The sequence below is a fragment of the Arctopsyche grandis genome, chromosome 2, assembly GCF_051622035.1.
Source record: "Arctopsyche grandis isolate Sample6627 chromosome 2, ASM5162203v2, whole genome shotgun sequence".
NCBI classification, from domain to species: Eukaryota; Metazoa; Arthropoda; class Insecta; order Trichoptera; family Hydropsychidae; genus Arctopsyche; species Arctopsyche grandis.
Window position 1 is genome coordinate 3,662,109 of NC_135356.1, and position 15,737 is coordinate 3,677,845.

Sequence of the window (15,737 nt, forward strand, 5' to 3'; positions counted from 1 at the left end):
TCGAAGAAACAACAATTTTTTGCCACTAAGCGTAAGAGAACAGCTTCGTGATAATGACGAAGCCGAGTAGTCCATTTCCAACGAATTTTTCAGTGTTTAAAAGGCTTGTGAAGATTACTTGATGGAATGGATGAAACCCTTGGAAAATTTCAAATGTTTTGAGTGGATGACATTGCTGAAAGAGAACGAAAACCTAAAATATGATGATATAGTTTCATGCATTGAGTTCTTGAGCATCAGAGGTGTAGAGATTGACGATGTTAAGCTACACGATCAATTTTGTAACTTGATTTCATTTCTTAAATCAAAATCAGATGAAGATGAAGCATATTATGATTTGAAGTTACACGAGCAGTGGACAATCTACTTCAAAAGTGTTAAAAACACTGAATGTTTCTCAGAACTGCTCAAGATCTGCGAGTTTTATTTTTGTATAAGCGCACATAACGCAAATGTGGAAAAAGTTTTTTCACTGATTAATACTCAGTGGAGCAAAGAAAAGAATAGACTAAGTGTGCAGTCAGTTAAATCTTTAATTGTTACTCGATACAACTTCAAAAACATGACATGTGAAGATTTTTATAATTATTTGTTAAAAAACCAAGAACTTCTTTCCAAAATTGGCAGATCAGCTAAATATGATTAAAATAAAGTAAAATAATATAAAAAATTCGTTTAATTTCGGAATGTCCTCCTTTTTTACAGAAAATCCTCCTTTTTAGACCCATCTGCCCTCCATTAACAAATTATCATCTGGCAACCCTACGTGAGGTAGACCCGTAAATTTTGTACTGCATCCATTTTGCATTGTATTTTTCTTGTGTGCATTCATTTTGTACGTATTTTAGTCCAAATCGCCAACTACTATTGTGTACATGGCCAATGACAGTGGTATTACTTCTATTTTATTGACTTTTTTCATTATTTTTACAATGGCAACATTACGAAAAATTTTACTATGACAACACATTTCCACATCACACTAATGACAGCTGTCAAAAAGGAGTTAATTCAATTCGTGCTAACGTATTCTTGTACATATAAGGCATTTCTATGATTAGGTATCACAAGATGATAAATTTTCTTGTGACATATAGTGCAACAATGGCTGAGAGTAATATTGCAAGTTACTCGATTGTACACTAAACGGTAAATATTCGCATTCAAACTAGTAACGATTTAACCTCAATTTATCGACAAAAATTTACACACCATGCGTATGGAAACAGCATTTTTCATGTATTTCACTATCGTTTTATATAAGCGATTATGTTTCGTATCAACAAATATGCAATATTCATTATTTGTACTAAAAATTTCACACCACACTTGAATTTATACTTGTTGATTCAAAACTGCGATTATTTTGCCTGCGATAATTGTGTTTGACCTCTGCACTTCCTTGCAATTTGCGAATTGTGAAAATGTGCAGTTGCGATTTGTGTATGTGTAACACATGTTTGTAATGTTTCGTCTATATCTAAACTATCCTGAATATTTTAGACTTGAATCTATGCGATTAATCGCCACAGAAAATATATAAATTATGTCTGGGTTGTAGACACTATCGTTAGTATACATAAACAGCAAATAATGGAGGTAAGATTTCCAGTTGAGATTGAATTTTTGTATTTTATCTTTAACTACTTCTAACTACTGATTTTATATGTATTGTTTTTAGATGCATCGTACAAGAACGAAAATCCCGATTAAAATGGTGTGCAAAGATAATGAAGATGAAGATTTGCTATCTTTATCGAATACTACATCGACAAGTACATATTATATCACGATAATGCATTTTTTTTTGTTCATTTAAATTTATATAGATTTTTCATTCCCGGTGTGATTGATTTACAGGCATCAATGAGCGCATCACATACTATCCCAGAGGTCAAAACTGGCGTAAAATGTTCGACGAGGAAACGGGGTGTGATATAACAATAGATGTGGACGGGGCTCTTATCAGAGCTCATAAAAGTGTACTTATGTCCAGGCAATGAAATACAGATACTTTATCAGATTATAAGATTTTTCGATTTGGTTATCAATAGCGGTTACCTGACAACTCGGTTCACAGATTTTCCGTAAACCGAGGATGCGCTCCAGGCATTACGTATACAGCCGTCTCTTTCTCACCCCGTCTGTTCACCAAAATCTCGTTTACTATGCCATCTCTTTCACAGACCGTCTGTTATCGGTGAACAGAAGGTTTGTGAAAGAGATGGCTGCATACGAAATGGCATAGTAAACGAGATCTTGGTGAACAGACGGGATGAGAAAGAGATGGCCGTATACGTAATGCCTGGAGCGCATCCTCGGTTTACGGAAAATCTGTGAACGAGTTGTCGTGTCACCATCAATAACATGCTAATTTGTCCTATAGGTGTCAATATTTTGCGGCTATGTTTAGTGGAAAATCCAAAGATTCCATTAACATAATGTATTTGGATGGGTGTGTATACTATAATATATGTATTTTATAGTTTTGGTGTTTGTTTAATTATCTACTTGGCGTTTAACTTTACAGATTTTCATTCGAGTGTGTGCATTTTGCTCTGTGCCAGATATATTCTGGTAATATGAATGTCCCCCAGAATATAGATATATTCGAGCTGGCCGATTTGGCTGATTTGTTAAATTTAGAAGGACTCAAAGAGCTAGTCACACACATTCTAGAACTCGAATATTTCCACAGTTTTCACAAGGTACTTTATCTATTTATTTTATTTATTGCTGTCAGCTACAACCTTTGTAAATTGATTTTTTACTTTCAAAATAACCATTATTGTTTGTAATTGCATGATTTCACTTTTAATATAGGATGTCCAGTACTATATAGTTGACTACATTACACTGTCTCGAATTATTTAAATACAAATGTAAATGCACTGAACTCGGAGTCCGTATATTTTGTATTCCTCGGAAGCATATCAATGCATTTAGATAAGCTATCGCAACATTAAATTATTAACAAATGAGTGGTCAGACAGCATTTGGTCTGGCACCTTCGTCCAATATACATTTATTTGTTGTTATGATCAGAGAAATGTTATAATAATAGAAGTGGCTTTAGGCGTTATATTGTTGTCAAGTGACGATTGTCCACAGACAATCCTAAATAATGTTAGCATCAGTCGTATTTGATGCTTGGTGCTCGACGTATGTCCGATAAAACTTCTCTGGGCAAGGGCAATGGTCAAGTGCATCGTTAAAAATTGCACAATGCATTCAAAAACATACAATAAACAACATGGGATACATTTTTATAAATAAATTCATCATTTAAGTAACATACTATTCAATTAACATCGTAGTTTGACAGTTTTTAAAAGTGTCATGGCGATCGCTCGCATTCTACATAACATTTCAGGGGTGGCACCAGAGAAATGTAAAAACATTTCTCTTGGTGGCGCCGAATACTCAATTATATTAATAACCAATTATTTAAGTTGAATATATATAATCATCGTTCATTTTATATTATATATATTTTTGTTGAAACTATACATTACACGTTAATTTAAGAGTTCCCAAGGACCGACAAATACAAAAAAGGGGATAAAAATAATCCGCTAACTGTGAAAAGAAACGGATTGGCCACCATATACTCAAATTGTAAATAAATCTATATCAAAATAAAACTTTAATTTCTGTAGTGAATATGTGATGACCCTGATTGTATTCCGTGCGTTTTAGCGTATTTATAGAGACGCGTTATTTATTCATAAAGGCGCTTCTATTATTATAACCTTTCTCTGGCTATGATACCTTTTTGTCGTTTCTAGCCTATATTTCGCATTAATTATCTTTTTTTTACATCAAATCTACGTTACTTAAATTGAGATAATTATTTTTTAATATTTTAATTATGAAGGCTTAAACCTTAACATGATCATGATAGGTAAGGTTTATTACAGTAAAAGGAAGGTTGACCTTCAAGCATTTTCAGAATAGATAACCTGTTATATAATACTGAAAAATATGGAGCGTACATTCAGTGTTGGTTTGCAATAGAAAAGTGTGTATTTATGAATAAAGATACATTTTGCCGACATCTCTTAGAGCCTGATCACACCGGGTGACTTGCCAACAACTCAAATGTATGCAGATGTATGGAGCATGCCACACCGGGCAACTCACCGGTTGCTCAGTCGATATTGGTTGCCGGCGATGGGTCTGGTCATTTTATTGATTACGGTGATTTTATTACCTAAACAACCGTTGCGGTCCCTAAAAATGTATAGCGTTGTATTGAATGGTGCCACTCTCGGTGATTATTTGTCGGCGACTCCTTACTGAAAGAACTATGAACACGTGTGACTATCGTCATGTATTGAAAACTGATAAACGGACTATTGCGCAAATTGCAGTCGCTCGACATTGTTGGCACAAAAATCGGCACTCGAGTTCTTGTTAGTACAATATTTCGCGTGATCGATGGAGATTGTAATGACGTGCGCGAGATCGCTTTTTGCGGAATAATCACCGAACCTTGAAAACTCTATAGTAAAAAAGTATTAGCTGTGTGGCTGCATCGTCATATATTTAGTGGATTCTCAGTCGATTATGCTTACCCGAATTGGGCAATCAAGAGTGACAAAGTCACTCACAGAGTTGCCCGCAAGTCACCTCTTACATATGTAGGTGTCTGAATTGGAAAGATATTTCGTCCCTCTTTTAGAGTGGTTTTAAATCAAAATTAAAAATCTTTTTGTTAAGTTATTATTATTACCAGAGATCAGTGGACAAGTTGCTTTTGCCCACAATAAATGGTTCACTATTGCCAATTACTAGAGACACGTATTTTGGGCATCTACTTTTGTCAATTTTAGCATTTTCATTTTGCATTTTAGCGTTTTAGGGCATTAAAAATGTTCAATTTTAGCATCTATGTATTTTTATGAAGAGTTTAATTTTAAATAATAAAAAATTTCGATGAATTTTAATAAAATTTATATACATACATTATACAACTTATAGAAAAATTCAAAAATGTTTTGTAATTAAAATTATAATGAAAAAAATATGCATATAAAAATACAAAGACAAAAAATATGAATATAAAAATATAATATCAATTAAAATTTATTAAAACTCAACATGGAACATATTTCTACAGATTCTTTTTTGAGATTCGTGCGATTATCGATAACAATTATATTGTATTTAGTAAAATACCTTTCAGCATCCACACTATTGACGGGACACCAAATAAGATAAATTTTAGAGCTGCACAACCAAACGCTTTATATTTAATTTTTATTGTCATCAATAATAGCAATATATTCGGCATGGATTCACTTTTTATATTCTCTATTAATTGTCTGAAAAAAGTGCTGATATCCTTCCAAACATTGAGCCTCTGTTAATACACTAAACAATGGCAGGTTTCTAAAAAACAAAACATTAATATTAGATTTTGTACCTGCCACAGATAGATTGAATAGTTTACTCAATGTTTGGAGGAATAGATTTGTCTCATTTAGTCTCGAGTGCAAGTCTAGTTTTACAATAAAACAATACTTCATATCACAATAATAACATTGACTTGATGTCTACAATGATTGTATCTACTTGATTTTCAGTACAAAGAAAATAACAAGAAAGTAATGTTGAGTTGGGACCATATTTTTTTAATCTAGAATTGATATTTGGATAAATCACAATTGATTCAATAATATATGAATATGTACCGATATATGATATTAAGGCTATCCCCATATTCTATAGAACGGTGCTTCTTAAACTTACATACATATATAGGCCGAGGACGCCCTCTTGAAAAACATTTTTTGCTGACCTTACCCCAACCCTAACTATTGTTCGTTGTTCTTGAGACTTAATTTCTGTCTCATCATTCAATAATGTTAATACATTACAACTTTCTTCGTCAAAATATTTCTTATTATATGATAATATGTTTTTTACAAATAACTTTTACATAATGAGATAGGTTTAATTGTTTCCTTGAAACCAGGACCGCAATGTCAGGCTCGATTTTTGAAAGTTTTATTCTGAGATCTCTGAGGTTCCGCTTCTACATTCAGTTTGTTTCTCTACTTTGATTTTATATATAACAATTCGGAAAAAGTCTATTCACATATGTAAATATGTTACGCAGTATGGAATCAAATGTGGAAGTGCTTTATTTGCAATTGCAGGGTGTTCAAATTTGAGAAGTTCAGAGTTCAGTTTTGTTGAATGGTAGTTTCAAAGATATATCGAATATATGTAGATAAATGGTTATCTTCGAATATAAAGTAATGGTTAGCATTAGTAACTTCCTTGTTAATGGATCCCCAACCCAGTAACATAAAAGTTTTTTTATTTATTAATGTCAAAATTGTTTAGCGGACCCTTGATAATGACTACGTAGACCACAGCTTAAGAACCGCTGCTCTATGACATAATCCAACTGACAAAATATGGGAAATTTCTAGAAAGCTCCATAAAAATCATCGAACTCTATGCTAAGTGCACAAAATTATTAGAAGAAATCAACAGTAATTTTATACTCAAATATGGAAACTTACAAGAACAACATGGAAAAGAAAATGATATGAAATGATGTCTATTTTAGTTTCAGAGTAACATTTTATGAAAAATGATATGGAAAATATACAGCTTTTTTGAAAGACAAAATACAACTTAACAGCGAGGCGAAACTACATATGTATTAGCAAAGTTACTATATTTTATATCACTCCATTAAAACCTTTACTAATTTCATAAAATTAGTACATCTGCGTGAAATCCGAAATAAAATTCATTAATAAAGAATGCCAATAATATTGAGTATTTAACGCCTGCCTATATAATGCTTTTATTCCTTACTATTACTAACATCACTCCGATTTTGAATCAACAATACTCATATTGTAATATTTTGAAACTGTAACTACATAGTGATCTCTGTGTCTCACTCAGAGATCACACACACACACTAAACAGCTTGATTTCATCCGCTTCAAAATTTTGAATCATTTTCACGATCATCATCATCAAATCCTATACATTATCACTATTTTAATCATAAATTACATATGTAGTTACGATTTATTTATTCGTATGTACACAGTGCCGGCCTTACACCCTATGCCGCCCTCGGGCAATATTTTCTAAACACCTTTAGAAAGAACTTTTGCCTTTGGCGTTCTAATCCAAAATTTTGAATGGCTTTTGGCGCTCTAATTTTAAATTTTAAAGGGCTTTTGACGCATCGTTCGGCGCCCTAACTTATTTGGCGCCCTCTGGAGTTGCCCAACTTAGCCCCCCCCCTAAAACCGGCACTGTATGTACATATGTACCATATGTACTTTGCAGCCACCATGTAACAAGTAACAAGTTTGACTATTATCCATCAGATATAGGAAAACACGTACATATATGTTGTCCTTTTCAACCAATCTCGACCAATAGCATTTCGTACGTACAATGTTTTATTGTCTATACGAAATGCTATTGGTCGAAAGGCGCTGAAAGAGATAGCATGTGCTTTTACCAAATAATGCACGCTTTCTTTGAACATATTCGATGAATTTTTTACTCATATACGTACACATGCATGTATTATAATTCAAGTTTTTTTAATTATACATTTAAAAACTCAAAAGGACGTCCCTTAAAATGAAAATAATAACCATATTTTAATTATTACATACCTCCTTTACGTTTCACTTACGATTACAATTCAGGAAAAAATTTGCCTCTTATCCGATCGTTTTCATACTTTGCCATATTGCTCATTTTGGGGTCATCAATATAACTAAATGGACCCTTCGCCATTACGATGGTGCAAAAATATAGTGGAAGATGCGTTTGAAAGTTGAATTTCTGAAAAGTGCCTGACGTCTATCCAGTTCTTAGTTTTAAACATAGATGGCGGTAGTAAAATAAAATTATTGGTATTTTTAATCAAAATAATAATTTTATATACAAATTATAGAAGAGGTATGTTTTTAAAAAAACTTTTTTTTATTAGATAAATACACTATCCCCGTACTGCTTGTAATATTTTGGTTTGTTTCGTTTGATATTTAAGTTTAAAATCCGGCTCTTTATTTGTTGTAAATATTTGGTGCTTTCTGTATATTTGTGTCAAATTTAATCAAACAAAAGAAAAGGGTTTAAATAAAAATAAAATTTCAAATACATTTGTATATCTGAGGCATATTTACTCTTGTTGTATTTATCTATATAATTTTAGCTATTTAGCTAATTTAAAAACACATTCTTAATTACTTAACTCTAAAATTTTATATATAAATTTATATGCACTGTCCTTCACAGAGGTGTCTCCTCGTACCTCGCAAGAATGCATCCTCGGTCTTAGAAAACCTGACGCACTCAGGGAGGGCATTTGTATAAACTGTTTATTTAACCCTTTGAATGCTGACCAACACCGATCGGCGTTTCGCCAACAAGTCCATGAGCTAGAAATACGTATGTAATAAAATAAACAAGAATACTACCCGCTAAGCCGTTCCAGGTAGCATTGAACATGGGTCGTGTAATCCGTGTCAAATTTCTGAATTTATAACCATAGCAGAATTTCTGTGGAAATCCCTAACTGCAGAGTATTTTAGATTGTGGCTTGGCATTTAGATTGTGAGCATTGCATTTAACAACAATGAAGCAGATGGAACTAGTTTTGGAAAAATACATTCATTAATAGACTTCTTTTGCTTATTTAATATTGTTGCAAGATATATTAGAGAGTCTAAACACACCTTTACAAAACTCGAAATCCTCGGCGGTAGTTATCTAGGGTTTGTTTGGATCAGCTACAATTTTTATACCTGCTTTCTATTGGATTTCTAAGTAAATCTAGTTGGAAATTTTCAGCGTGGCGGCTTTCAACAGAAAAGACGTCACCACTCAAAGGGTTAGACATTGAGTGCTTGAATTTAAATTAAAATATTAAAACTGAGTATCTTTTGTGCCTTTGATGGTGCTCTTGTTCATTACTAATCGAGCAATATACTAATATATTTATTTATTTAAGTTTAGACCATTGTGACATTACAGAAGTCCCTAATGCATTAGCTACAATTTTTATACCTGCTTTATATTGGATTTCTAAATAATTCTACATAGTTGGAACTGTTGGTGAAATTTTCAGCATGGCGGGCTTTCAACAGAAAAGACGTCAGCACTCAAAGGGTTAAAACATTAGTAATTTTGTTTTTAATTTTTCATTTTCGCTTTAATTTGGATTTATTATCCAATGGTAATGTCCAATTTAGGTTTTTTAGTGTTTTTTTTTTTTTTACTAATTGAATCTGCTAGGTACATTTGATGGTCTGTGCCTTATTAATCTGGAGACATCCATCTACTCGCCTAGTAGGTCGAATTAACCCTTCCATATACTGTGAGGTTTTTTTGCGATGTCTGCCTTAACCACTTAATAGCCATAAGCGCAGAAAAAGTCAATATTTTTCCTTAGTTTGTTATACATTCAAGAGGTAGTGTCAATGGTTGGCACTAAACACAAACATAAAATAATCGAATCGGTTATAATAATCCAAGTGGTTAACAGTTTCCATTTTTAGATCCTTTTTTATTTCTTCGTTTGCAACGAACCATTGGGGGGGGTTTACCAGCATTTTTTTAGAACTTTGGACTTGAATCGTTCTAGGATGTCTATGTTCCAACAAAAATCTTTAGTAAACTTTAAATGTCCATGGGGAGAGGAGGGGTAAGAGCAGTAAAATTCATACTTGCACCAAGACTTTGTATTTTATTGAAAAAAAGCTTGTGAAAAGGCAAACCAGCCGTAACGATATAGTACCTCTGTATGTGTAATGGTTACCTGACAACTCGTTCACAGATTTTCCGTAAACCGAGGATGCGCTCCAGGCATTACGTATACGGCCATCTCTTTCTCACCCCGTCTGTTCACCAAGATCTCGTTTACTATGCCATTACGTATGCAAAAGAGACGGTCTGTGAAAGAGATGGCTGCATACGTAATGGCAGAGTAAACGAGATCATGGTGAACAGACGGGGTGAGAAAGAGATGACCATATACGTAATGCCTGGAGCGCATCCTCGGTTTACGGAAAATCTGTGAACGAGTTGTCGTGTCACCATGTGTAATGTATTTAAATTTTCAAATTAAGTGATTTTTTTTTTATGAATCTTCATATAATAATATTATATATTATTATTATTATCTATTCCATCATTACTTACACTTTTCCATCAATCAATAATATAATATAACCCTTTTCATTTAATCAACATATACCTGTATATAAAAAAAATTCCCCGTTCTAATACCAATATTAGAGATTAAATAACTGCTCAATTAGCTGAAATTATAATCACATAATAAAACCATACATGTTTTGGATAGCTCTTTGTTCAATGAAATAAATATGTACAATTTTAATTCCAGCCGTGTAAAGAATGCATTTATTTGATATCGAAATTTTTACCATGGTCAGGCGCCATTGGATACGGCGATATATATTACAAAATTCTATTATGGGTTGAGAAGTATTGCGACGAGATTTGGCCGAACAGAGAATTCGCACTGATGCCGCATGACGTGATAAAGAAATGTTTTCTGCATAACACACTGGACATTGTAACTATATTCGCATCACACCATCGGCATACGCAATTCGGCAACAGTTAATTTAATTTAAAATCTTACAGGATACGGAGAACGTTCTGGAAACGGTGAATCGATGCGAGAAGCTCATGTTCGTGCTCCCCAAAGTTTCATGGACGGCAAGTATATTCCGATTCTCACTGCAACTCCTCCGAGACTGCGTCCGATACATAAGCGCGCATCTGGCCGACGTGCTTTCAGCAGACTCGTTCTTGTCGATGGCTAAAATGGCTGATCGAGAGGCTATCAGACTGGAAGACAGGATTACGGCCGCTATTGAGCGAGCGAATCCATTACAAGTGTGCGCCGCATATGCCCAACTACACCGGCTGCTACGAGCCCCTTCCGATAGGCTGGTGTCCGAGTGGCGAGATTTATTGACCAGGCTGGCGATCCATTGCGAGGACGCTCTCGTCTGTTGCGCTTCGCAAGCAATGTCCACCTCGGCTTGGTTGTCGCTGCAGCCAGATTTGCAAGCGAGGATCACCACATATTCAGGGGTTGTAACGTCGGCAACTTATTCCAAATATCTACAGGTATATGGCAATTGAAATTTATTCAGTTTTTACTATGCTTCAAGGTATAGGGCAGTGATGGCGAACCTATGACCCGTCGGTCAGACACTGACTCAAGTGTTGACGCGTCAGACACTGATCCAAGAAGGCTTTTTGAATGACCTACATACATGTTGACGCGTGAAAATTTTAAAAATTACTAATAACATTGAACGAGAAGTGTACCGAATTTAATAATACATTTAAAGAAATTGATATCTTCTTCTTCTTCATGTGCCACGTCCTCCTAGAACGTCGGCAACTAGATATCCCATTCTTATTTTGTCCATTGCTGCTCGGAATAGTGCTCGGGTGCTGAGGCCGTAGCACTGCCGAAGATTCTTTAGCCATGATGTTTTCCGCCTGCCGCGACTGCGTTGGCCTACGATTTTCCCCTGGATTATTAGGCGCAGGAGATCGTATTTTCCGTTCCGCATCACATGTCCGAAGTACTCCAATTTACGCCTTTTTACACTTTTGAGCACTTCGACATGTTTTCCCATCAGGGCAAGCAACCTCGGCATTGGTACGATGCGCCATCCATGAGATTCTCAGCATCTTTCTGTATGTCCACATCTCAAATGCCTCTAGTTTCTTGCATGTGGCATCCGTCAGGGTTTGATATCAACTTACAGAAAATTGTTTCCGTAACGAAAGATGGTGCTCCGAAAAAATATTGGGAAAAAATATTGGTTTTATTCAGCAGCTTGAGCAAACTATTAGACATTATCTGATTAAATTTCATTGTATAATACACCAGCAAGTTTTATGTGCAAAGCATGTTTTAAAAACATTTTTAAATGTAATTCCATTTGTAATAAAATTCATCAACCTCATAAATGCGAGAGGTCTTTATATAAATTTTTGACGTTGACCTTCATTTTTTGCTCTTTACTTGTAAAAGTATAGTAAAATAAAAAGAAAACGTAAACCTTTTTGGAGGATCAACTGTTAAACTTTTCTGTTAACAAATCTTTGTATTTCCAAATTTATTAGTATTCTTTTTACCCCCCCCTTCAAGTGACTTCACTGACTTAATAACCCAAGGGCTAGTTTAAAAAATAATAATTAACGAAATTTGACCCACTTCTCATTGATCGCCATCACTGGTATAGGTGTCCCAAAATTCACGCAAGAAGTAATTTTGATAGAAAACACAGGTTTATAATTAGAAATTGTAATTTTTTATTGATTCATAAAGTACATAAACAGTATAGGGTTATGTATAGAATATCATATCGGGTAAATGGCCTCCACGGCCTTGTCCCTCACATACGCACTCGTTTGTTGAAGTTTTCCATGGTCGTTTAAGATAAACCTGGCTGAATTTCGTTAATACAGCGCTCAATTTCCTTCTTCAAGGCGTGGGTGGTCATGGACTTGTTGGCATAAACCTTAGACTTCCCAAAAACCTCAAAAAAAAGTCCAACGGCGTCAAATTGCATGATCTGGATTGCCAATTCTGATCACCAAAACGGGAAATTACACGAACAGGAAATGGCAACTGCAGTAATTGAATTAGTTAATAATTATTTTGATATTTTTTTCTCATTTTTAATAACCCTGAACTGTCAACTATCACGCTGTCTTTTAATTTCGTTGGCAACACTTTACCGCACAAATGGCGCAAAATTCAAATGTTGCATGAATTTTGAGACACTTTTGTATATAATTTAATAATATTTTTGCAAAAAATAATTTGTACAATGCATAAATATACCAATTTCTTGGAAAAAATTATCTTCAATTTTCTTTTTCAGAGCACAAACAAGTTTACTAGAGAGCGTAACGTTGAAAGAATCAAATACATACTGTATTCTCAATTGGGAAATATAAACCGAGTTCCGATGAGTGCTTCTCGGCAACACTTGCCCGCTCCAACGGCTTCCAAGCGATTTTTCGTAGCTCCCGGAAATTCAATGGTATCCTCAACGAAAACCACCAATTTGGCAAATATGCGAAACTCTCATCCAGTCTTGCCCACAGCTCAAAGTATGCAATACAAAGACGTCAAACCGAGATATATGAATACTAATAAACCCATCAAAAACAAAGAAGCAAACGTTTTGCCAAAGAAGCAGATGTCGTCTCGAAACGTATCTTTGAATAGCAAGCAATTGTGTAAACCTGTAAACTACACGTCGCCAAACGTCAACAAAAAATTAACGAAGAAACCTAATAATGTGAACGTAACAGACAATTTGAACGTTGCAAAACAAACCCATTCGAAAAGCTACCTCAATCATAGTGTTGATAGTAGTCTCAACGGAAATAGAAAGAGCAAAGTATCAGATATTTTAAATGAAAATCAAATCAAGAAGTCGCTCACAAAAAGCGTTCCTGTTTCGTATGTATCACCGTACAGCTTTCGACCGTTGGATAGTGCGAAGCTTCAAAAGAATCCATTCCAAACTTCAATTACATCGAAATATAATTACAAATCAAACGACAGGAGCAATAGGGAACTGTTGAAGACTTCCTTAACGCTTCCGGAGAAGAGTAAATCGCTTGCAGAGGATAAGAGAAATATATCGGTGAGTGATACGGCTCTCTCTGTGGACAGCAAGAAAAATTACAGAACGGCCTTCAACAAATCACCGACATTTAAGAAATCAAGCCTCGACTACAGCAGCAGTTATTCTTCGCCCATCAGCCACTCGTCACAGAGGATCATCTCGACGAGTCCAAGGTTGAGGAAGGATAACGCGCCGCTGAACGTGGTCAAGAGTTTAAAAAGTAACACTAAAGGGAAGAGCACACACACATTCGCCAAGTCCACTGTCAGCAGCAGCGCAAAGGTTACCAGGAAACCCAACGCCAAGGAATCCAATTCAAACTCGCAATCATTCTCAAACAATTCCAACAAGGCAAACCCGTGTGATATTATCAATATACCCACAAAGAATCAAGAATCTGACGGGACGTCCGCCGACGACGCCACCATTTCTATGCTGATGACCCGCTCTAGGACATTCTTAAAAAGCGAACCGTCCGTCATCAGCAAGGATATCACCTTGGATGCGTCCATTGAGATGTATCCAGAGTAATTATTACTATTTTATATATATATATATATATATAAATTTATTGAAAACGGTGTTGTAATAATATTTATATTTTTATTGTATGTTGTTGTACTACATATATGTTGCTCAGAAATAATACTCCAGTCCAGTGAGGGTGTTTTAAGTTGGCATTTTTATCGAAGGGTGCGATTCGCTAGACAAAATTAATTAATAATTGCATCGATTGGTTTATAGAAATGTTTGCACAATTGCTCATTTCTTTTGCAAGATTAAAAATTATAGTAAATATGTACAAGCATAGATAACGTTGGGGATGTTTACCCATTTTTTGTTGTCTAAAAATTAGTTACAATTTATACGTTACAATCAGAGCCGCTCTAAGGGGTGATTTGAAGGTGCAGAACACCTGGGCGCCAAAGCCAAAGCAAAAAAATTATATAAAAAATACATCCACATATTCTGTTAACCCTTTGAGTGCTGACGTCTTTTCTGTTGAAAGCCTGCCACGCTGTAAATTTCCAACTAGATTTACTTAGAAATCCAATAGAAAGCAGGTATAAAAATTGTAGCTAATCCAAACAAACCCTACATCACTACCGCCGAGGATTTCGAGTTTTGTAAAGGTGTGTTTAGTCTCTCTAATATAGCTTGCAACAATATTAAATAAGCAAAAGAAGTCTATTAATGAATGTATTTTTCCAAAACTAGTTCCATCTACTTTATTGTTGTTGAAATGTAATGCTCACAATCTAAATGCCAAGCTATAATCTAAAATACTCAGCAGTTGGGGATTTCCATTGAGAAATTCTGCTATGGTTATAAATTCAGAAATTCCGGTGTAAATCAGTCTTTATAAACATTGACACGGATTACACGAGCCATGTTTAATGCATTTTTTTTCAATGCTACCTGGAAAAGCTTAGCAGGTAGTATTCTTGTTAATTTTTTACAAAAAACAACCCCTATCGGCGTATTTTAGGCTTGTGGACTTGTTGGTCTACAAGCCTAAAATACGAAATTGAAATTCTGCTATGGTTATAAATTCAGAAATTCCGGTGTAAACTAGTTTTTATAAACATTGACACGGATTACACGACCCATTTTCAATGCTACCTGGAAAGGCTTAGCGGGTAGTATTCTTGTTTACTTTGTACATACATTCCGAAAAAACAACGCCATTGGCGTTGGTCAGCATTCAAAGGGTTAAAAAAAATTGAAATAAATTTGTAACATCACCGAAGTCTACGTTTCGTGTGCAAAAGTGTGGAAAAAATAGCAGCGATGGCAAAAATGCACATGCACATTGACATGTATTCATGGGGGCATCTTGTGGGTACCTCGCTATCTCTATCTGTCGCCATAAAAAATAAAATATATATATATACATATATTCTGATGATAAGCCAGGTGAACAATGTTTGATATTTTTTATTTTATTATAATTTTTTGGGGGAGGAAGGCGCAAATTTTGTATTGTAACTACCCTTAGAGCGGCCCCGATTACAATCATACTAATTTAATAACACTAGTAAATAT

The 15,737-nt window shown here is 34.7% G+C and overlaps 1 protein-coding gene across 1 annotated transcript; it reads left to right on the forward strand.

Annotated features, from left to right (window-relative positions):
• Positions 1-958: 958 nt before the first annotated feature.
• LOC143922838 (uncharacterized) lies at positions 959-14,222 on the forward strand. Its single transcript, XM_077446193.1, has 9 exons — positions 959-1,149; positions 1,504-1,599; positions 1,682-1,775; positions 1,861-1,996; positions 2,387-2,455; positions 2,531-2,708; positions 10,403-10,594; positions 10,666-11,157; positions 12,936-14,222. The coding sequence occupies exons 2-9, from the start codon at positions 1,594-1,596 to the stop codon at positions 14,220-14,222; spliced, it is 2,454 nt and encodes an 817-aa protein (XP_077302319.1). The 5' UTR covers positions 959-1,149; positions 1,504-1,593.
• The last annotated feature ends 1,515 nt before the right edge of the window (positions 14,223-15,737 follow it).

Coding starts and splice junctions, on each gene's coding strand:
- LOC143922838 (XM_077446193.1), top strand. Junction 2,709..10,402: donor ATTTCCACAGTTTTCACAAG/GTACTTTATCTA, acceptor TTTTAATTCCAG/CCGTGTAAAGAATGCATTTA. Junction 10,595..10,665: donor TGCATAACACACTGGACATT/GTAACTATATTC, acceptor AAAATCTTACAG/GATACGGAGAACGTTCTGGA.